This window comes from Crocodylus siamensis, chromosome 1 (assembly GCF_052110815.1).
Source record: "Crocodylus siamensis isolate JL-2025a chromosome 1, ASM5211081v1, whole genome shotgun sequence".
In the NCBI taxonomy this organism is placed as follows: Eukaryota; Metazoa; Chordata; order Crocodylia; family Crocodylidae; genus Crocodylus; species Crocodylus siamensis.
In genome coordinates, this window is record NC_143395.1 from 391,245,418 (window position 1) to 391,267,324 (window position 21,907).

The window sequence follows — 21,907 nt, forward strand, 5'->3', positions numbered from 1 at the left end:
GAAGTGGCATTTTGAATCATTCCTGCAGAATTTTCAGTCTTATCCCCAGGCGCAATTTACCAGGGCCTTCTGAACATGCTCAAAAAGACCTGGTCCAGCCACTTATGCTCTGTCCCTGTTCCTCCTCCCACAGCTGTTTATCCAGTATATCCAGTGACTATTACATGCAAAAATATACAAATCCAGGGCCCACTTCAGAGCCTATCTTATTGATTCCCCCTGGCTCCAGATACAGGTTCCATTCTCAGGTGCCTGTTGGGCCAGCTTCAACAGGAAGGATGAAAGGTCTCTCAGTAATGCCTAGACTGTGGTCTGGTAGTTTGGGCACTTTGTGGGAAGGTAGAAGATACTGAATCACATCCTAGTCCTACCCACTAAGCTATTGGGCTAAAGAGTGGGAGGGTCATCCTCCTCCTCTTCTGTTTTGTGACCTGTTTGCACTTTCCCAAAGGAAGTAGGGTCTAAAATATGCATAAGTGGCTTGAAATGTCATTTATGTGACTAACTTATCTGTGAAAATGCTACTTACCCACCTAAAGTTGGTGTTGGATTTGAGCCCAGGTGTCCTCGACAAAAAAGAGAATTACCAAACAGATGGGGCCTGATTATCACCTAATTTCCATGGATTGTAGTCTGGTGAGGGTACTCCTGCACTCCAGTACTTCCTGCAGTGATGACAGTGGAATTACTTTGGATTTGGAGACTGATCCAGTGCCAGTTTGAGTCACCAGGACTTTTTATTCTGGTTAAAAAGGAAGTAAGATGAACTCTTTTCATTACAATGAGAGAATAATTTGGTCCATGGGAAAGCGAACAGCTCGCTATTGCTGAAGTGGTGCCTGCTAGCCTTTCAGTGTAAAATAATCTGAAGAACATCCTGATTTTTTTTCCTAAGAGATGCAAGAACCCATATGGTATCACGTACATTCTTGCTTTTTAGAGTAAAAGTCAACCAGATCTTAGAAGCAATGACCTTTGTGGGTGCTATCTTTTCTTTGGGATATAGACAAGTTTTTGGGTACCATGTAAACTTCCTCAGGCCTCTGAGAAAAAAGTAGACATAGCTTGATCTAGATGAAACAAAGGCCTGTGTAAAGCCAGAGACCTGAGGTTCTGGTTTTGAGGTACCCAAAAACTTTTCTATATCCATGCCAACTATGCAGTTGGCCCAATAAAAGATGTCACCCACAAAAATCCTTGCACCTTGTAGTTTTCCTGGACCATCACTGCTGCAACATTACCCCATCATAACTATCCATGTCTTACTCTTTCTGCTTTACAAGTGGCATCCCTAATGATTAGAAAACAACTCAAGCTCTGTCAATATTATAAGAATGTCTGTTGTTTTATTCTTTTTGGTGGGTACAAAAACCACAGTTTCTTACACAGAACAAGATTATAAATAATATTTGTAACATGAGTGACCCGTAGTCTCTTTTGATTCTACACTGCAGACTGACAATGTACTCTAAACATTTTTTCATTTGTTTCTTGTAGTTAAGACAGATGCAAATCTGTGGAACACTGAATAATGTAACAGAATGAAGGAAACAGCAAACAAGAGGATGACCAACAACTTTTATAAAAAAAGTCTCTGAATTTTATTACAGTGATGGCATTTTATATCAATTATTGCAATGAATTGTTCCCTAAGATGGTTAGAAAAAAGAATTGTGTTGTCCTCTACCGAATTTACATCAGTTAAAAAGCAAGCATGTTTCAATATTCCTCTTTTTTCAAAGAAAATGTAAATAATTTCTTTATTTTTTCACAGGATTTACATATTTATTATTTTTTTATCACAGTTTAGTGATTTGTTTCTACAGCTGGACAGCTGGATATTCTTCCATTGTATATATCGATGTTCTGGAGACACAGGTTAGCATGTTCATTGACTTCTATAGCTATTTCCCCCACTGTCACAAATCAAAATGTTGTCCTCTCTCAGCATGGTCTTCACAGTTTAATGCGCTAATTGGCAAGTCTTATTAGTTTTAAGTCCACTCAACTGAAATTTGTTGCTGTTAATACACCTGTCCCAGCCCCCTCCCCCCCAACAAAACTAAATTATGAATTTTCCTGATATAAAATCTGAGTTTGGGTTTCCGAGCTGAGCTCATGCACACATTGTTGCTGATGATGTCTGGCGCATTTGGACGTACTTCCCTTCCTCAGCCCAATTATTAGTTCATCAATGACACTCCCATGTCGTTACAGTCTGTGCTGTGTTCCCATCAGTCACCAACACAGTTGAATTAAGGCACTCAATTATTTTTTTGGTTTTTATGGTAGGTCCGATGCAATTACAGCCAATCCTGAACTTTGTCTAATTGCGGTTCCAGTGTGCACGGCCTTCGGGCAGTCGGGAGTCAATACGCGGCCGTTTTCTCCTACGCTCCCTGTGATGGATAATCTGGCTTTGTTTCTTATGGCTTCAGAAAAGGTCAGCTAGGAGCAAAAGAAAGGGAAAAGAGAAAAAAGTGTTACAATATTTCTGTTTCTCAAGAAGCCAGGGCACAACAAACACCAAAATATTAAATTTTAGACATCTGCATTTTTTTCATGTTATCTTTCAAAGAAATAAATATACACACAAATTGCATTTAACTAAATTGGGGAGAAATAGAAATCAGACTAGTGATTTGGATGCTAAAATTTTGTAACGGTCAGACTCTATGGATTAAATATAAAATCACAATTTGCTTATGGCACTAGTACACGAAGGAGCACCTTACTTTAAAATGCTCCGCACTATACCGAGCTAGTGTTACAGTAATAGAAATAATATTTTTATGGCATTTTATCTGACAGGCCTTATTCATGTGAATACAGTTACATTGTGTGCAAAAGCATTGGCAGGATTAGGCCCTAGCCTGTACTTTACATGGAAAAAATATAAATAATGAATATCGCTCAAAAATTACTTCACAAACTTCAAAGCTATCACTGAAAACTTAATCCAAGTTTAAAATCTAAAGAAAAGATTGCTTCCATTTACAAAATATGTGCCATTAGCATATTCAAGTTCTCTCTATAAATCTCATTCCCTATGCACCTTGCTATAAGAGATGGAAAGCAAGTTTCTATCAAAATATATTGATAAAAAGCCATTTCCAGAAAATCAATTTTCTACAGGAAAATTTCAATTTTTGTCACTTCTATCAAAACAAAGCTTCTTGCTTGGGCTCCGGTTGACTCAAACTAAAATATTATGTTATGCCAGAAAAAAGTCAAACCATCCAGGTTTAGGTCACTCTGGCATTCCTCTGGAGCCTCCTAAGCTGTGTTTCTACCTAATGAGGATTGTATTTGAGAAGCCTCATGCTCCCCTGTTCATGTATTGCCTTGGAGTCAAGGTGGGACAACATTTCACAAAGCTCATTGTGACCTTCTACAGCTAAAGGAGCATGATGCTTCACAGGCTTCCCGTGACCATAGTACATCAGTGAAGATGTAATTTGGTCAGCAAATGCCAGCTTAGAGAGAAAAAAAGGTAGGGCAGAAGGCAGACAAACTAGAGCATTTTGCAAGAAATGTTGAGGTACAGGAATTCTCTGTGGGATGGAAATTTTAACCTGCTCTAGCTATAATCCAGACAACTAATCCATGTGATGCATATGCAGGGATAAAATCAGAAATACACACAGGAAAACAGAAGACACAGAAGGGAAACACTTACATTGGAGGAAAGGAATAAAAGGCATTTGTATAAAAAACAAATTAACTAAGGTATTATACTTAATCTGATGTGCTATTATGGCTGATATTTACTCTTAGACCTTTATTTTTCTCCTTCTGCTTAAGTCAGCCCTGAGGTCCTAAATCTGTGTTTATGATTTGCTAAAGCTACGCACACACACACACACACAAACACACACACATGCACAGACATATATATGTATGAAAGAGAATTTCTCTTCCCATTACACATTCTAATGGGCGTATCCATTGCTTCTGGGGCAATTATATTAATAAAAAACATATCAATCTAAGTTTACACTGTGCATCATCTGATGGATGCATTAAAGCGTAATCCCCAGATATAGAGCTACAAAGCTGCCACAAAAAAGAGTATTCAGGAAAAAGCAGCATTCCCCAGACAGTTACCTGAAGACACCCAGATAATATCACCCCATAGGGATCCTGTATATAAAATCACCAGCTACAGTCAATTACCCTAACAAACCTACATAAAGTCATATCCCTCACAGTTATATTGATTCAGGAAACAAACTTGGCAAATAGAAGTGCTTTACTCATACCCTAATGGTCAAGAACCTTAGATGTGGTGAAACAATAAGGACCATCTGTTATAGGAGACCAAGACTCTCCTTGGAAAATGCTGTGATCGGATCTACAGATTACTAACAAAAAGCACCTGGACCTATGCCAGTTACCAGATATAATGATATAAAGAGGGAGAAATGCTTTCTTGGGTAGTTAGTACTGAAGCCCATCTATCACTTTATCAAAGAACAGCACCAGAAAAAGTTATGTATCTTGCACAGCACAGATAACAGCACAGGCAACGTGGCTTAATTTAGCTACTGAAAAGTATCTCTATTTTCTCCCAGTAGAGACCAAAAAATGAGAGCGCAAAACAACTTCTCACAAGAAACAGATAAATAGCCAGAAAACTCGGTATGGTCAAGTGACATTTGCTTGTTGTCAGAAAAAGACCATAAAGCAGGGCTAGGCAATCATTTGGGCTGGAAGGCAATTTAAGGAGTTTGGGTGAGCTATTGAGGGCTAGGAAGATGGGGATGGGGGTTTGCTGATCCATCACAGCTGTTTACACCACCCAGCATGGGTGGGGGGGAGGGGCCGGGGGGATGCTAACTGATCCTACTTGGCCCTGGGTCCGTCCACCCTGCACCCACCACAGGGGGCACCAAATGAAGTAAATGGGCAGGGTCTCCACAGAGACTGGACCCTCGTGGGCAGGACACACTCAGACAGGGGGATGGGATGGTAATACAGGTGGGAGTGAAGTGACATCCAGAAGCAGGACAGGCAGAAGGGGCTGGGATCGTGGGTCCCTGACAGTACGAGACTGGGACCTAGGGACGAGCTGCAATGCATTCCCCATGTCTCTGCAAGGGGTGCTGGTTCTGGGGGCAGGGGCTAGCTGCTACCTACAAAACCAATGCCCATCACAGAGATGTTCAGGGAGTGGATCACAATTCTGGGATGGGTGCTGGGCCCCGGCCCTAGCCCCCGCTACATACTGTCACTGCCCCATGATCCCAGCCCTAGCTCTGGCCCCAGCCCTGCAGGCCCATGCCACTCCCAGACACCTCTCCTCATCTGCTTGTGGCTCCATCCCATCTGCCTGGCTGAACACACCCTACCCATGGGGGTCCTGGACCAGTCTCCATGGAGACCCCACCTGCCTACCCACTCTGTCCAGCACCCCCGGTGGTGGGTGTGGGGCAGATGGGCCAGGGTGTCTGCGTAGTGGGGCTGGGTCCAGTGGCGGTGGCGGTGGTGGAGACACTAGCAGCAGCAGCTGGAAGTGTGAGGGTAGAGTGAATCCTGAAGGAGAGGTTGGGTTTTGAGAGAAGCTATAGATATTTTGTTCTGTTCAGGTACTTCTACAGCCCTGATCACCTTAGTATCTGAGTGATACAGAATTTCTTTTTCATAAATATTGAAGGTAAACTATTTCTAACTTGGACATGAACTTCAAAATACAAAGCAGATAAGAAATGCAGTACACATGATACTAAACCTTGCAACAAGAAGTAGGGAGAAAGAGAGCGAGAGCATTTGAATCAAGATCTGGTTCTTCAGGTTCACAACTGAGGATGATGGGAGGTGAAAATGATGACTACTCCCATTACTATTAGGAAAACACCCTGGACCCTAAGGCATAACTATTCCACTTGCACCATCCCAGCTTCAGGAAGCAACCTTCCTATCATTAAAGTTGGCAAAATTATTTGTATTGAAGATTTATTGGAAAATAATGGAAAAATATTTGTATTGGCTGTTTGTATTGAAAAAGGTTTCTATATCAAGGAGCTATTAAGGCTTTAGATAAGTGTACAAATTGTCTATAACCATCAAAGTGTATAGTTATGTAAAATTCTAAGGGCTTGTTTTTGCTTTTGGGAACAAGTAGGAAAGAGGAAGCAAGCTGTTACTCCTGAAAAGATACACTTGCCTCTTTGCACTTCTGGTTTGGCAGAGCAATGTGCTGTCTCTTACAAATGGTTGAGTCTTAAAAATACAATCCAGCCCTAAATGTTCACACCTGTGTTGCCCCACAGATAGGGGGTGCAAGAACTTCCTTCATGACCCAGATGCTTATTAATTCATATATTAAAAAAGAGACAAAATGTTGACATTAGGTGCATCCACAAAAGACACTATGGTGCCGTAGCAAAGCACTATGGCACCATAACATCCATTGGCAAAAACCATGATTCTGCTGCTACATTGCTGAAGCAATGCGTTACTTCATTATAGTGCATTGCTACACTTACATAGCAACCAAAAATAACTGTGCACAGCCAGCATACCACAGTAAGGGCTGTTACTGTACTGTCCTTTAGTAATTCTGAAAGGAAATACTAAATGATGGTTCAGTAACAAAGGAGCCATATGGCCATGTGTAGATGTGCCCATTGTGCAGCAACTTAAAACTAAAAGTGCCTGGGATTTTCATGCAGGCATTTACTTTATAGAACTGGTACAGATTATTTTTATATTTAGAGCATAATCCAAATATGACTTTTGGTAAAAATTAGCTTAGCTAAAGGCCTGAAAGCAACAGTGTGGATAGGTAGCAATGCTTTCTCCTAGTGGGATCTGACCTGTGGAAATGTGTGCAATCCCCAGCTGAATGCTGCAAACAATTAACAAAAGCTCTTATTAGAATGTGTAATGGAGAGAGAAAATAATTAATCTGTATAATGGAGTTCACAATAATGACTCCTTACGGTTTCCATTATTAAAGCAAATATTTCTATTGGCAACAGAAGGTAACTGCCCCTAAATGTGCGACATGTGCAGGCATTCCCTGTGCTGCTATTTTCCAGTATGGTGGGTTTTTTGACATTGGGTCAAAAAAACCTGTGCCTGAAAAAAGAATGGCACACCTGCTGGCAGTGTGCACCGCCTAAAACTAGAGCCTGGTTGGCTGGAGCAACACTCTGGCTGCTGACCAGGCTCTGCACATTGGATCGCGGCTGCTAGAGCCCCGGGAGGCCCCCAGACCCTCAGAGAAGGCTGATAGGGCCAGGCCAGGTGCTGGCCCCAGCCTCCTTCAACCCACCCAAAGCATTTTCCCCCCACATTAACCCCATGCGCTGGGCAGTGTGCCAGGGCAAAAGCCAATGGCACAAATTTTTGCCTCTGCTTTTCTCCCCATGGCAACTGGTATGTCCCATCTCATAGAGATGTGCCCAGAGGTCTTCTAGGTACAAACATATTCTCTTGTCATTCATTGCCTCGGTAAAAATATCTTAGGCAAATAATATATCAAGCATCCTGGACAGGATGAGCCAATTAAAGAAAATACACTAAAAATTATCTGAAATTCTTAAGTTATTTTTCACAGGGTTGAAACAACACCTATTTTTAATGTGGCATGCTCTGTTATTTTAAAAATAATTTAAAAAATCTTTATATGCTTTTATTATTATTAAATAGTTATCAGAAAATTTCAGTTATCAAACCCAACATTTCCCATGAACTAAAATGCTGTCACTATTTTAATACCATTCCATACAATTGTTAAAATCGTTGCAAAAATTATCCCAAATCAAAAATTTGAAAAACACAGATTTTATGACCTCTTCCTCTTATTGAAAATGACATTTTTTCCATTAGGGGGATAAGTGATATTTTTCTAATATTTATCCTAATTATTATAATAAATATTATTGCATTATTTAAATACTAAATTAATATTTCATATGCTAATTTAAACAAAAAGTAGCAAAAGGTAAAGATTTAAACAACTTACACGAATATGCATTTTTGGTGCATCCTAGTATACAGGTTTGAGAATGAATATGTTTACTACATACTAGGCAAAAACTGTGATGCTGCCGCTATGTCACTGTAACAACGAGCTCCCTTGTTATAGCATGTTGCAATGGCACCGTAGTAACCAAAAATAACTGTGCAGCTGGCACGGTTCAGCCATGGCTGTTACTCCACTGTCTTTTAGTACTTCCAGAAGGAAGTACTAAATGATGGCTCAGTAGCAAAAGCTCTGTATGGACACATGTAGATAGATGCGCTCGCTGTTGTGGAAAGTATTAACAATAAAACTAACAGTGTGTAACGTGACATGTAACTCACTTAAATTAATTTTGATTAGTCCCATTAAAAAAGAACTGGCAATTATATTGTGTTCCATTGTCTTTGTTTACCTGTTTAACATGAATACGCTTGTTCACTATAATAGGTTGGGAATGCTCTCTCTGCTGAGTAAACCAGTGGAGAATTGCAGGGGAAAAGATCTTCTTATCTACATTTTGCTTAATTATATTTACATCTTCTATAAACTTCTCAGTTTAAGGCAGTGGTTAACCTTGTATCATCTGGCAATTCTAACTCCCAGTGCCACAGGGTTAATGAACATCACCTCAAGCACTTGCCATCATTTTGGCATTTACTTCAACATGCGGTCCAGCAACAGGTGCTATATCTAAAGTACATGTATAGTCAAATCTAGGCTAGACTGTTATCACTGTTCTATTTTGCCTTGGCCTCTTTTAACTGTTTATATGAATAACTCTGATACTCACTGACTTAGGTGAGTAAATCACCTTTTTGTCCTTGAGAAACTAGGCCCATTTTATGATTACGATATGTCCAGGTGATGACTTCTTGTATAAATCAGTGGGAGGATAAAGGAAAACAATGCCCCCCAAATATATTTGTGGTAGCTTCTCTATCACTTTTGTACCACAACCCTCATCCCACCCTCTTTCAAACAGTTCTGACACCCATTCTGATCCTTGAACATTTCCTGCTATAACCACGTACACCATTCATTAATTGGTGTTTGATCTGGATTGCATTGTTTTATAGCATACAAAATATATATGATGTAAAGCTCTGCCTTTATACTATAAACTTCCCAGGATGACTTGTTATTTGCATACCACACTTCAGCTATTACATACTACCCAGGACTCCAGAGACCTGTAAACAAGACATAATAATTGCATCTGCAATTCTTTCCTTTTAAATCCATGTGGCAAAAGAAGATTTCTATTCCAAATTTACCTCTCAACTCTTTACTTAAGTTCTGCTTCCTACTTTAATTATCATCTTACTATTGTTCTAGGAGACCATAGTTTTAAAAATAATGTCAAAAAAGGCACAGTGGAATAGGAAGTGTTCACCACTGGAATGGACTAAGACAGTGTTGATACTTGGGAACATTTATAAAGTATTTGGTAATATTTGGGAGCTCCATAAAAGTTATCTACAAAAGGTCCACTTAGTTATATGTGCTATTTCTAAATATTTTAGTGCTGATTTTAGTAGTCATTAGCTAGCAGATTCTTATCGAATAGACCAGTCTCTCACTATGTTAAAGAAATACATGTATACCTATTCTGTGGTACTATATAATAAGAGGTGGAACATCTTTAATGCTTCAGTCATTGGAATCCTAACACACATATCTCAGATGTACTGTTCCTCTAAAGTATGCAAGATTTCTTTGGTCTGCCGGAAACTGATGCAGATACCTTGACTCTTTTCACTAGAATGGCATTTTTTCTGGTTATGGCATTGTGACAAGGGTTGACCTGAGGCAGGACATACTAAAAAAATGCCATGTTCAAAGAGTATAAAGTTCAGATACATTCATAGAAGGGAGTGATGAGAGGAAGGAAGCGGGGCAAGAAGATGAATCATGTTTAGAAGTGTTATTACAGTGCTGCTCTCCCTCAAAGTTTAACTATGGTTCACTGAGGTGCTGCCTAGTATAAATTTTGCTTACAATCCCCATAAAAAGTGCAAATGGTGCTAATAAATAATAATCAAATATTATTATTATTATTATTATAATTGAAGGCCTCAGAAAAAAAGGCCAGCCAGTAAACCAACCAACCAAGTCAAAAGGACATGTTTTCTCTCTAGTAGATAAATTTGCAATAACTGTAATGTTCCAACTGATTCAGTAAAACTAAACTCTTAAAAAAAGAGATATTCTTTATATAAAAAAGCCCTTGCAATGCAGATGTCTATTAGCAACATAGAGTAGTATACTGTACATCTGCAGCCAAAAAAAAAATCGAATCACTTTGCACTGAAGTTTTCCAAAATATAAAGCTCTGTTTAGAAGCAAGCATTACCACCACTGGACAGACAGGTCACGACACTGATGCATCACCCACTCACTGTAGTAGGCCCTAAGTCCTACCCCTAAATTTTAACACTTTCGGTTCCATATACGTTGTAACCTTCTCTATAAGTTGCTAAATTGTGGGTATTCTGCGAGGAAGTTGGATTAAAAGTCTGTGCACTCTTTGCCACCTTCATTCGCTTCGCCTCTGCCCTGGACTTGTAACAGAACTCTATCAAAGCCACCAGCATTGCCAAGCCCAAGCCTCCAACCAGAATGTAGAAGACTCCAGCAACGTTGCTGAGACTCAAGGCACTCGTCTTGTCCTGAGAAAACAGAAGCAACATGTTAACCACTGATACAAGATACACCCGGTGAGCAAAAGCTACACATTGAAAACTTGAATTTTAAAAAGTTCTACTGAAATTAACTGATAATCATTTACAAATTCTCACAAAGATTTGTCTGTCTAGATTTGTAAAATACATTTTAGCTGCCAAGTCTCCCTGACCAACGTTAAAAAATGTTTAAATGTGTGTTACCAGTACTTTAAGACATAAACAGCCACTTGCTAACAGCTGTAATATGTTATTGCCCTTAACTGTAGCCCTAAACAATGATATATTCCACTATTTAATAAAAATGTTTTTTGGGATATGAAACTAGATTATTTAGGCTGTTTAAAAGCTTTCTAATCCCCTAATCTGTTTACATAAAATAGTACACTTCATGATTTTTACTTCTGCTCTATACTGCTGTATATTTAAAAACCCAGATTGACTAGCACTGTGTTTATTAACTAACACATTTGAAGTACTGGTATATTTGACTTAACACTATCCTTTATACTTCAAGAAAAAAATCATTAATATAAAATTAGTCCTGGAATATATTAGGCACTACCATTAATTTTATGCATAATTCATTATATATTTTTAATTTGATGGTATTAGACTATTAGGCTTCTTCCATAGAGACTGCATTAATAAGGTTATTTAATAAGCAATACATACAATCTTGTAAATCAGTTTCCTAAGTATTTGTATGTTAGAAAAAATAGGGTAATAGCTTATACTAGTGTTTATTTTATACATTCTCTGCTTAATGGGCTTTTTATAACAGATATCTATTACACATTTCATTATAATTGGTTTGGACATAAACTGGTGTTTTATCTGGATGTCAAAATATGTGCATAATATTTCAGCTCAACTTTCTAGGCACTTCTTCAGAATTGATTTTTATGTAATAATTTGTTAGCATTAAGGTAGATCTAAAATCTTTCTTTAATAGCAGATTTTATATATTGTAATCTATGGACAATAGTTAACTTCTTGCTGTAATAACTTTACTATTATACACTATATAACACTACATATTATTTGTAGCAATATTTAATTTAAAGGTGCACTATATGATCAAGCCCTGAGAACTTGGCAATTAGCAGATCACACTGACATTAATGCACAGGAAACCTAGATCTGAATGTAGTCAATAATTGGCATGGTTTATTCAATATCATGTGTCCCCCCTTAGCAAGTCTAGAGTAGCTTCAGCTTTGGAGGCGATGGCCACTTCTCCCTGATGGCAGGTCACTTGTAATCCTGATGCTTGTGCACAGCAAGTCAGGAGGGAGGGAAAACTATGGCCTAAAGTGGTAGGTAAACGCCTCTTAGACTTTAATTTACAGTGAATATGAGACTGTAATTTCTGCCATAGCAAAGACCGCATTACTTCTGATGGATTTATATGTCCTCAAACCTCACTTGGCATGGAGTATGAAAGATAGGAGAAATATTTATTTCTATTTGTTTTCTCCTGGCCATATGGAGTCACTCTTAGCACTAAGCAGCAAGAAATCACTGCCTCATACTCCTCTGTAGGCCCAAGGCAACACAGATTGGAGCTGGGGCAATATCATTGGGAATTCAGGGTGGGGCAGTAATTAGTGGGGTCTCTTCATATGGAAGAAGAATACCTGAATCCCAAATATTTCTCTTTAGGATGACAAGGAAGTGGAAAAGGACATATCATTGTCTAAGATTTGTGAGGAAAAATGCTGTTAGGGTTTTCTTAAGGGTGTCTGGGAGTAAAACCCAGAACTGATATACCAGGATGAAGAGGCAGAAGGTTACTAAAAGTTGAAGCCCTTTCATCTCTAAATTCAAGTTCGGTGTATACCTGCTCATTGTGGAGATAAGAGTGTTTCTTATATAAAGCTAGGCCAAGCTGCAATGAAGAAAGGAAATCCCTTTTGTTTTGGTGTCTCATCTTCCAAGAACTTAGTGATTTCAGCTAGGCCATTTCTTAAATGAGAAGGAACAAGTGGATAGAAGGAGGGATTGCAAAAAGAGCAAACAGAACAATGTTCTCAGCACTTAGGTGAAAAATATCCTGCTTTTCAGATCTTCCAGGATCCTTTAAACTGTAGGAAAATGTCAGGTGATTTGTGATTTTAAAAAAAGTTAACCTCATGGGAAAACTTAGGAAAGTAATAGTGCTTCTTTAAATTAAACTGCCGTCAATGGCATTCTGTGGTAAGCAGGGGAAAGCATATTTTGCTGAATCTACTTGTGAGTGATTATTTCCAAGTAATTTTTTCCATTACTCCCTTTACTGCTTTGTGAACACAATAGTAGGTCCCGAACTGCAGCAACTGACCTTACTTCCAGAGTCCTTGGGTCCACATTCACCTTTATCGTACCACCATTTGTTTTTCAGCTTGTCTAAGACGCCTGCCTCACTGAGTTTCAAAACGGCAAGGTTTACAGGAGTTCTTCACGTGGAAAATAACATAAATAACATTATATATGTTATTTTATGTTATTCAAGTACAACTACATAGAATCGCATTGCAAAGTGACAGAGCAGAGGCCACAGTGGGTGCTATGTCATGTACTATAGGCCCAGGTTTAGAGACAGACATATGACCGGGACCTGCTCCATCGCTTTAGGTAATGGGCACATACTGCTGGGGAACTCTTGTAAATAAATAGTATGCAATTACTGTGAACCCAAAACTATTGGCTTAGATGTATTAACAATATAGTCTTCCGGGATGTAAATGGTTTAACTTTTTCAAAATGTACTCATCTGTGTTTGCATCTGTCTTTGCATCTATATATAATTCAATTTGGCCAGAGATATTTCATTTACTGCCCTAAAATGATGAAGATAGGACAAACAATACTTCTGTATTTTTTTTTTTTACCATACCAATCCTATGGGCATTCTCAGTGCAAAACACCTGACTTCAACAGGAATTCTGCATATCCATAACCTACAAGATGAGGTCCTAATGCTGCTACCCTCAGGTAAAAGGCAAGAGAGAGAGAGGCAATCAAAGCTTGGCTTCAGTTTCCATCACCAATTGAGTTTGTACTGCCTGAGGTCCTGGAAAATAAATTCAAGGTTTTGTTTAACTCTCGTGGATTTGGATGCATTTTACAATGAGGTAGTAAATTATTACTTGAAACTTCCTCTCTTAATTGCATTATTTTATGGAGACATTCCAATCATGTTTAATCTTCAAATAAAACAGAATCCAGGGAATTGAAGTTAGGAACTGCTGTGGGTTTACTTAATTAAAAATATCTTCAGGATACTGGATTAATGCTTAGGTTTCATGTCAGTGTTGTAGTACAGTTTGTAAACCACTGAAATAATACTTGACTATGATGACTTTAATTTACCTTCTCCAGCAAATCATCAACTGTCAAATGCTTAAGGTGGTACACACATTGATATGTATTTATGTGCAGGTGTGAATTAGCATATAATATATTGCAGAAAGGGAGAAACAGTGCATAACATACAGACTGCTCTGAGATACCATAAATAGACTGAAAGGTACCAGTACATCATATAAGACAATAATTGATCTTGTGTGTATCACTAGATTCTTTTGATAAAATACATTCATACAAGAAGGGTAATCCATATGATTTCTAACTAATTTATGGAATTAGGGTTTAAAATATTAAAAAAAAATAGAACTATGGGAACATTAATATTCACAAATGAATCCCCCTATTACAATAGGTAGTATAAGAGAGAGTAAAGAGATTTTAATCATACTCACATGATTTGAAATCTAATTCTCAGAATTCGTATGCAAACTTGAACTTAGATATAAACAGAACATTACATTTTAGCATTCTGATGTCATAATTTGGGCTTCTGACCTTAATAAATACAGACTATCCGCTATATATTTTCAAGTGCCATGTAAGCTAATAAAAATGTTTCATTTGCTTTCAGACCCATGTCCATTCAGTGCATCTGAACACACTGTTTATACCATAGAAAGCACTGGTAGCCTTGTCTTATTCAACATTTAAACTTACATTTTATATTCAGGCTTCCTGGCAGGAGGCTGTGCAGGTTGAAAGTGGAGTATAAGAATTCCATAGCTGAGAAAACTGAAATGAATGAGTACCACTTTGATATGCTGGCAAACTGCCTGCTAATATGATCCTCTCTCTGTGTCTGATACAGATGTGAAAAAATGGACATTATGATATGGTTAGAAGATAGTCATTGTCCATAAGCACTTACATATTGGCTAAGTCCCCATGCAAATGATTCCTGTCCCATTTTATATCATAGGATCAGTTAATGTATATAGAAAGGACAGCTAGGTTTTGTTCTTCTGGTAAAACTCCAGAGCAACTTAACAGAAGCCAGAAGAATTACTCCAGATTAAAGTGAGCTGAGTTAGATGAGAATTAGAATGTAGATACTAATTTTTTAACATAAATATCAAGTAAAGTAGCTATATGTTCTTAGGTAGAAAAATAGTTAGTTCCTCATTCTTTTACCTACCATTTCAGAATTTAGGAACATAAAGAATCTTAGCCTGAAACATTATGGATTTCTTTCCTATCTGAAATCTACCTCTATCCCTCTCTCTGTGTATGGAAGAGGCCAGTAGAAGAAGTGCTGTAGAGGAATCATCTAACCAACGGCATGATTTACCTAAACTGTAAAATGGCCCAGCCTTCTGTAATGTTTGGCTGAATGCTATAGACAAGAGGGATAAGGAAATTCTATAACCACTGCATTATAAATATTGAACATTAACATGTCATCAGCTCTGGTCTCCTATTCTGCAACACTACTTACTCTGCCCAGACACCTGCTGCATCAGTAGTCTACAGCAGTTCAATCAAATCTGCTCTCAGACATACCAGTTCAGCACATGTAGCATCAATAGGAATCTTGTACAAGCTTGAGAGAGGAAGCTGACCTTTAAACTTTTATTTAAACAGTAGCATCTTGATTGTAATCATTTTTTTAGGGGGGTGGTTAAGGACTGTACCATAAATAAACACTTCATTAATTGTAGATACTTCTGGTCAAAGTTTTAAAAAGGGGTTCATATTTTAAATATAAAAAATGTTGTCCTCCTTTAAATCAGCTGTGGAAAAGGTTGGTATTAAGATTAGTAAAACAAAATTCAGATTTAAGAGCAACCTGAAGGTTTACAAGAATTTAAAAGGCACATTATAAATTGAATTAAGCTTTAATGGTGGGCAAATGTTATATACAACTTAGATTCTAATTTACATACATGAAAGTTGAATACCAAGCTTTTACCAGGGGGTTCATTACCTAAGTGTCCTTTCTTTTGCAAATCTTCCCTCTAGGCTGTAGACAGAGCTCTATTTAACCACAACTCTCAATAAGGCAAACAGCACTGGCCTTTCCTATAATGAGTAGAAAGATGTAGTGACTAGTCCCATTAATTTTAAGGGTGTCAGAATCAATAAATATCAATATGATATGTTGTCTGTTTAACAAGAAAAGGGGACTACAGAAACATAAAATGAGTTAGAGCCTGGCATTACATTTTCCACCAAGCACAGTCCTGTGTATTGTACAGTCTAATGGGAAATGACACTATAGATTTTTTAAACTTGGATAGAGTTTCTTGAGTTACAGGTGTTGGGCTAGTATAAATGACATAGTTCTATTAAAGTCCATGTACTCATGTCAACTTACAGCCATTGAGGATTTGTCCCATTATTAATATTGTGATATAAATCTTTCCTCAACTCTTTTGAAGATAGGAAATTAACTTCATTCAAATGGGCCTAAAGTTATAGTATGAAATTATGGTAGCCCATGTTATTTTGGGGAACTGCTTTTTTCAAACCTAAGCTTTAGTTTCAAAAGTGACTTAAGAGCTTAAGCCTTCTTGAAAGACTATATCAATTATAAAACCATTACATGGTGCTCTGCAAGGCAACAGATAGTCAGTAAATCCACAGGGATGGATGATGAGAGACCTTTTCTCTAGCTAGCTGGATTTAAGATACACATGGTGAGGGCCAGCAGGTCTGCTAGGCAAGCACTTCTTTTTGTTAAACTTTAGTTTAAAAGCACAGAATAGAGGTAGGAGGAGTTTGTAAAGGTCTAGTTCCATAAGATGCTAAGTACCTTGTGAGGACCTTTAAATCCCACTGATGATATAGTGTCTGTACTGTACTGTACGACTGAGACACAAACTTGGGATTCACCATTCTGGGTGTGCTGATTACCTGAGTCTCTTCAACACAGCACCTTCTGGCCATAGAATAGCAGGATAGATGAGAGGAAGTTTTTCTTGCTGAAGAGCATGGAGTGCACTATGATTTAAAGTGGCAAGTCAGTTCAGGTTGCTTTTTCTTTTTTAAACTTTATATAAATCCAGAAGGATAATCTCTTTGAAGGATTGACTCATGTACTACAGTTGCAGTTTGCAGCTCCTAGCACTACAGCAAAACCACAGGTTGCATCATCCTGCACTCTCTGCTAACTTTGTTTTTTGATACAAAATGAAAGGAAATAAAGGCATTATTCAGAGCCCATTGAATCAATGGAAAGAATTTCATTGACTTATATTGCACATGGAGATTTACTTCAAAAGGAAGGGATTTTGTAGAAGATAAATGCCAATACTTCTATCAAGTCAAGGATTAATTTGGACATCTTTATTAACCGTCCCCACCAAGAAAACCCTAACAAATACAGTTGCTCTGCAGAATTTCTATATTATACTCCTTGAAGTTTTTTACCTTACCAATCATAATTCCTACCATGACATAACATCATTAGATTTCCTGATGTCATGTAGACTATGGTAGGCCTTAAGTTGCTCCATGGTGATGTAGTATATAGCATGTGCTTGCAGTCCTTTAACCAAAGTTTGGGTGAGAAGAAGCAGCAAAGGAAGTGATGAGGTCAGAGGACATCATAAGGTATGAACCATTTTGGAAAATTTAAGGAAGAAAAAAAAAAGGGGGTAAAGGTCACTAAAAGTCAATTACAGTAAAGGTCAATTAGGGTGATTTGATGCTAGAAAAGGCTAATTTTAGGCAAGATAGGGAATAAAAATGGGTATGTGAATATTAGAGTAATACCTATTAGGAATATGTGTGTGTGTGTACTAGCTTATTTGTGTGTATGTATTAGCTTAGTACATACTTAGTATTTAGTAAGCTTTTTTATATTGAACCAGTCAAAGAGTCTAAAAATCTAGGTTAATCTCAGAATTTGTGCTCTTTATCTTTGACTTATGGTACTTGCAGAATAGCCTGTCTTCAGGTGAACCAAGATAAGAGCTGTTTTAAAATTTAATTCAAAACTTAGCTGAGAAGTCCTTTCCCCTAACATGATGACCCCATTAGGGGCTTTTAAAGACTTTAGGAGCTAAGGAAATTAATTTAATATTCTCTCAAATGTTAATAGGATTATTTCTCTAGACAAATGCATATGTAACAAATTTTAATCATTTGCTTGGCATGCTTTAACTGTGCTGTTTGGTCCTTTATATAATCTGTATGTAGCTGTTATCGTTGCTATTAAAATGTATCTACATTTATGCTTGCATTTTATTTTGGCAGGACTAGCTCTTCGAACCTTCCTTGCTTCTCAAAATATATTTGAGGATCAAGACATGTTCTTTTCCCTGTGCAACGCATTTCCACTCTCCTCTTCCACTTTTATACATTAATTTCCCACATTTTCCTCCATGTGGCTGCTTCCTAGCCTCTCCTTCCCTATTCATTCCCCCTCCCCCACCTCATTGCTTCTGCAATCTCTTGGTACTTTTCAAGCTCTGTCCCTTTCAAAACGTTTTGTCCATCTTCTCTGTTATATCCTAGGATGTTCTGCTCTTCCTTTATCTACCTCCTTCCATGTAGATCCCAATGACTAATAAACACTATTAGAAAAAAAAAAAATTCAAGCTAGCGAACTCATTACCCTGCTCTGAAGCATTACATTCTGTTCTGTTTCTTATATTTTTGCCATGTTGAACCGATGTTAACATTTACTGTAAGGAAAAGGGAGATATTTTGCATGTCATCTTTATGACATTTATCTTAGATTTAAAAACTTCAATGAAAACATTCGAGCCACTGGTGATTTGGCTGGAGCATTATTAAAAAAAGTGAATGTGAGAATGTTTTGGCTTCCTTACAGGTTTCCTGACAAGAAGTTATAGTTAAAACATGATGCAGTTGCAGATAAGTGCAATCAAACCTCGTATTCGCATGCAGTTTCGAAAAGAAAATATAGACAACTGTTGAAACTGTACATGCTGGCCAGCAGAACAGAGGCAGGAAAAACAGGTAGAGAGGACTGACAGCAGGTAAACTGAAGAGAATCAGGACATCAGATCTGGGTAAGTGCAAAGTAGCACAAAGGTTTCTGAGGCATGGGCAGAATAAGAGATTAGGAGGGCTGAGGAACGGAAAAAATACAGTGTTGGAAACTGCAGAGAAGGCTGCATAAACAATTCAGGATTTAGGCGTATGAGAAATCACTCAAGCTTTCCTCACCCATTCTTGTCAGTGTTCTTCAGAACACAGTGGTATGCCGATAGCTCTACGCTACCGGTGTTTAATATTCTCTCCACGTGTACACACTTGCACATAAATACATATTGATTTGGCTGATTTGGCCTGGAACATGAAAAATTTCATTAAAAAGCCCCATAAATCCATATTGAACAGCACTGGTTGGCAGGTGAGTACTTTTCATATTTTAATATTTACCCACCCCAGTTCCTTTTGAGCTCAAAGTAGTTTGCCGAATGGATGCTGAGACAAAAAAAGGCTAGAAAGTTGTATCACTGGCATCTGGGGAAAAAAATAATCAGTTTAAATGAAATGAAGGAAAAAATTAGCTAAACCTTATTTAGGGCATTATTATCTCAGGCTAAAATGTGTAGCTGGTGTGATAATGAAGGATTAAGCTACTTCAATTTCTGCTAGGGCATTTCAGTTTTCAGTAAAGGTATCATGCCACTTCAGCATCTGATAGATTAGGTGGCAATTCATAGAAATCATAGAAATAATAGAAAAGTAAGGTCACAAGGGATTTCCAGAGGTCATCTAGTCCAACACCCTCCTAAGGCAGGAACACCCCTATAAAATCCACTATCTAATTTATTAGAAAAACTAATGCACTCAACCTCAATACAACCTCAAGTCATAATACCTTAAATCTGTCAGAGGTAAACCAGGGGGACCTCAGTTGCCAACACCCTGCTGCTGCAAAGGTTGTTAAAACACACTCAAGAGATCCAAGGAAGAATGCCATGCCCCTGCTACAGAGGGAAATAGATCCCCCCACAGTCCATACCAATCTGACCGGGGGTAAAATTCCTTCCTGACCCCAAATATGGTGATCAGTCTGATCCTGAGCTGGGAGGCAATACCCTCTAGGCAGAATCTCTGGGTTTCAGTCCCATCAGGAGTACTGGCACACTCCAGTCAAAATCCCTAGTCTTGGTATGTTGGATATTAGGATAAAAATTGAAATGTTGTGAGCTGTGTTAGTTAAACAGGGAGTCCCTGCACCTGTATAAAGAGCAGGCTACGACTGTGAGAAAACAGAGCTGAGTTCCTCCACCTTCTCCTTGAAATCCATGAAAAATATGCTAAGGCAATGTGATTCACAGGAAAACACGGCTGATGCTTGTATTTGCCTTTGCTTCTAATTCACTGCAGCTAATTTTGAAAGGCTCCAACCATGCATTGCATGATTAGGATCTAATTCAGGTATTTACGGAAGAGAGAGTTTTCTCAGAATTGACAATATAATTTCTAGCAGGAACTTGTTAACTGATTAGCACATTCCATTTGGGAAACTTACAAAAAATGCAAATATTTTTGCTTTGACAGTAATTGCATACGTCTCAATGTTGATCTCAGTTACTAGTCATGTTGCAATACTAGCTTGGTGCTTTAGTTGTAGGCAAAACCCCAGCAGATGCACCAATTACTTTACATACTGTTTACCCGCTTTTGGTGACATTGAGGCTAACCTTGGAGTCACCTCCCCCGCTGCCACATTCTCCTTTGTCGTACCACCATTTGTTTTTCAATTTGTCCAAGAGGCCTTGTTCATTCAGTTTTAAAACTGCGAGGTTAACAGCATTTCTTGAAACGATAAAACATATTTTGTAAGAAACTGAACAGCTGTTAAGATGTTAGAAGGAATGAGGACTTAAGCGCTTTTATAAGCTTCATCCACATACTAAATAAACCTCTCATTTCCATATTATAAAATCCCCGACAGTATAAGAAAACTTGTTTATTTTCAAGCATGAAAAGTATGACTTTTTTAATGGCTTAGCTTTTAGCAAAAAAATGAGGTTTCAATCAATCAACTAAAACAGTTATGTGAATATATTTACAAAATAAGGTTTTTTTCTGACTGGATATCGTTAAAACAATCAGCTCAGTGCTCAGCAGCTAAAAGGCAAATAAAATATTAGGAATTATTAAGAAATGAATTGCAAATAAAATGGAAAGTATCATTATCCGCCTTTATAAATCCATGGTGTACCTTGGATACTGTGCCCAGTTTTGATTCCCACTTCTCAAAAAGGATATAGAAGAGCTAGAGAAGATATAGAGAAGGGCAACAAGGATGATCAGTGGTATGGAGGGTCTTAAGGAAAGACTTAAGAGGTTAGCCCTATTCAGTTTTGAAAAGAGGTACATGAGAGGGGACATGATAATAGTAATTGGTGAAGAGAAAGTAAATAGGGATTTCTTATTTACTTATTTTTGGAGGAAAAAGTGCATCAGCAGCTATTGAACATGGGAATTAGAGGTTCAGCTTCTGAACTAGAACTTCCTAGACCTTAAATGCCAAAGGCTGCAAGTGGGAGAAGAAAAAGGGAAAGATCCTGGTTCTACGCTGTTCACTCTCCCTTTCAGCATCCATGCTCTGGCATTGTGAGACAAAGGATACTGGGCAAGATGGACCTATGCTCTGACTCAGTAGATGGTAGTTATGTTCCTATGTTCTCATGTATACAAGGTTAATTTGATTCTGTTTTAACTTTAGAATATCACCACTTTCAAAACAAGCTTAATATAGGCCTAGGTTTTAAATAGACAGGAAATGGTATTTAAGAGCCATATTTTAAAAATCTAAATCTGTACTTTATTGTTAGTTCCACAGTTACTGCATATTATCCAGAAAACCTACATGATTATTAATCCATCAAGGCATATATACTGTGTTCATTACATTTTATGGAAGTTTAATACTTTATGGGATGTTAATTATGTCCCAGCCCCCTGCCCCAAT

The 21,907-nt window shown here is 37.9% G+C and overlaps 1 protein-coding gene across 3 annotated transcripts in view; it reads right to left on the reverse strand.

Moving 5' to 3' along the window:
• Positions 1-1,371: 1,371 nt before the first annotated feature.
• GRIA4 (glutamate ionotropic receptor AMPA type subunit 4) overlaps positions 1,372-21,907 on the reverse strand; it is a 404,982-nt gene continuing 384,446 nt past the window's right edge. The window contains exons 14-16 of one of the 3 annotated variants that reach the window (XM_090030033.1): positions 12,977-13,091; positions 10,507-10,641; positions 1,372-2,448 (exon numbers count right to left, since the gene is read on the reverse strand). In XM_090030033.1, coding sequence (XP_089886159.1) covers positions 2,284-2,448; positions 10,507-10,641; positions 12,977-13,091 — 415 coding nt within the window. In that variant the 3' untranslated portion in view covers positions 1,372-2,283. Of the gene's footprint in view, positions 2,449-10,393; positions 10,642-12,976; positions 13,092-20,630; positions 20,746-21,907 lie in introns of all 3 variants that reach the window. The other 2 variants (XM_090030061.1, XM_090030041.1) reach the window with 2 other exon arrangements.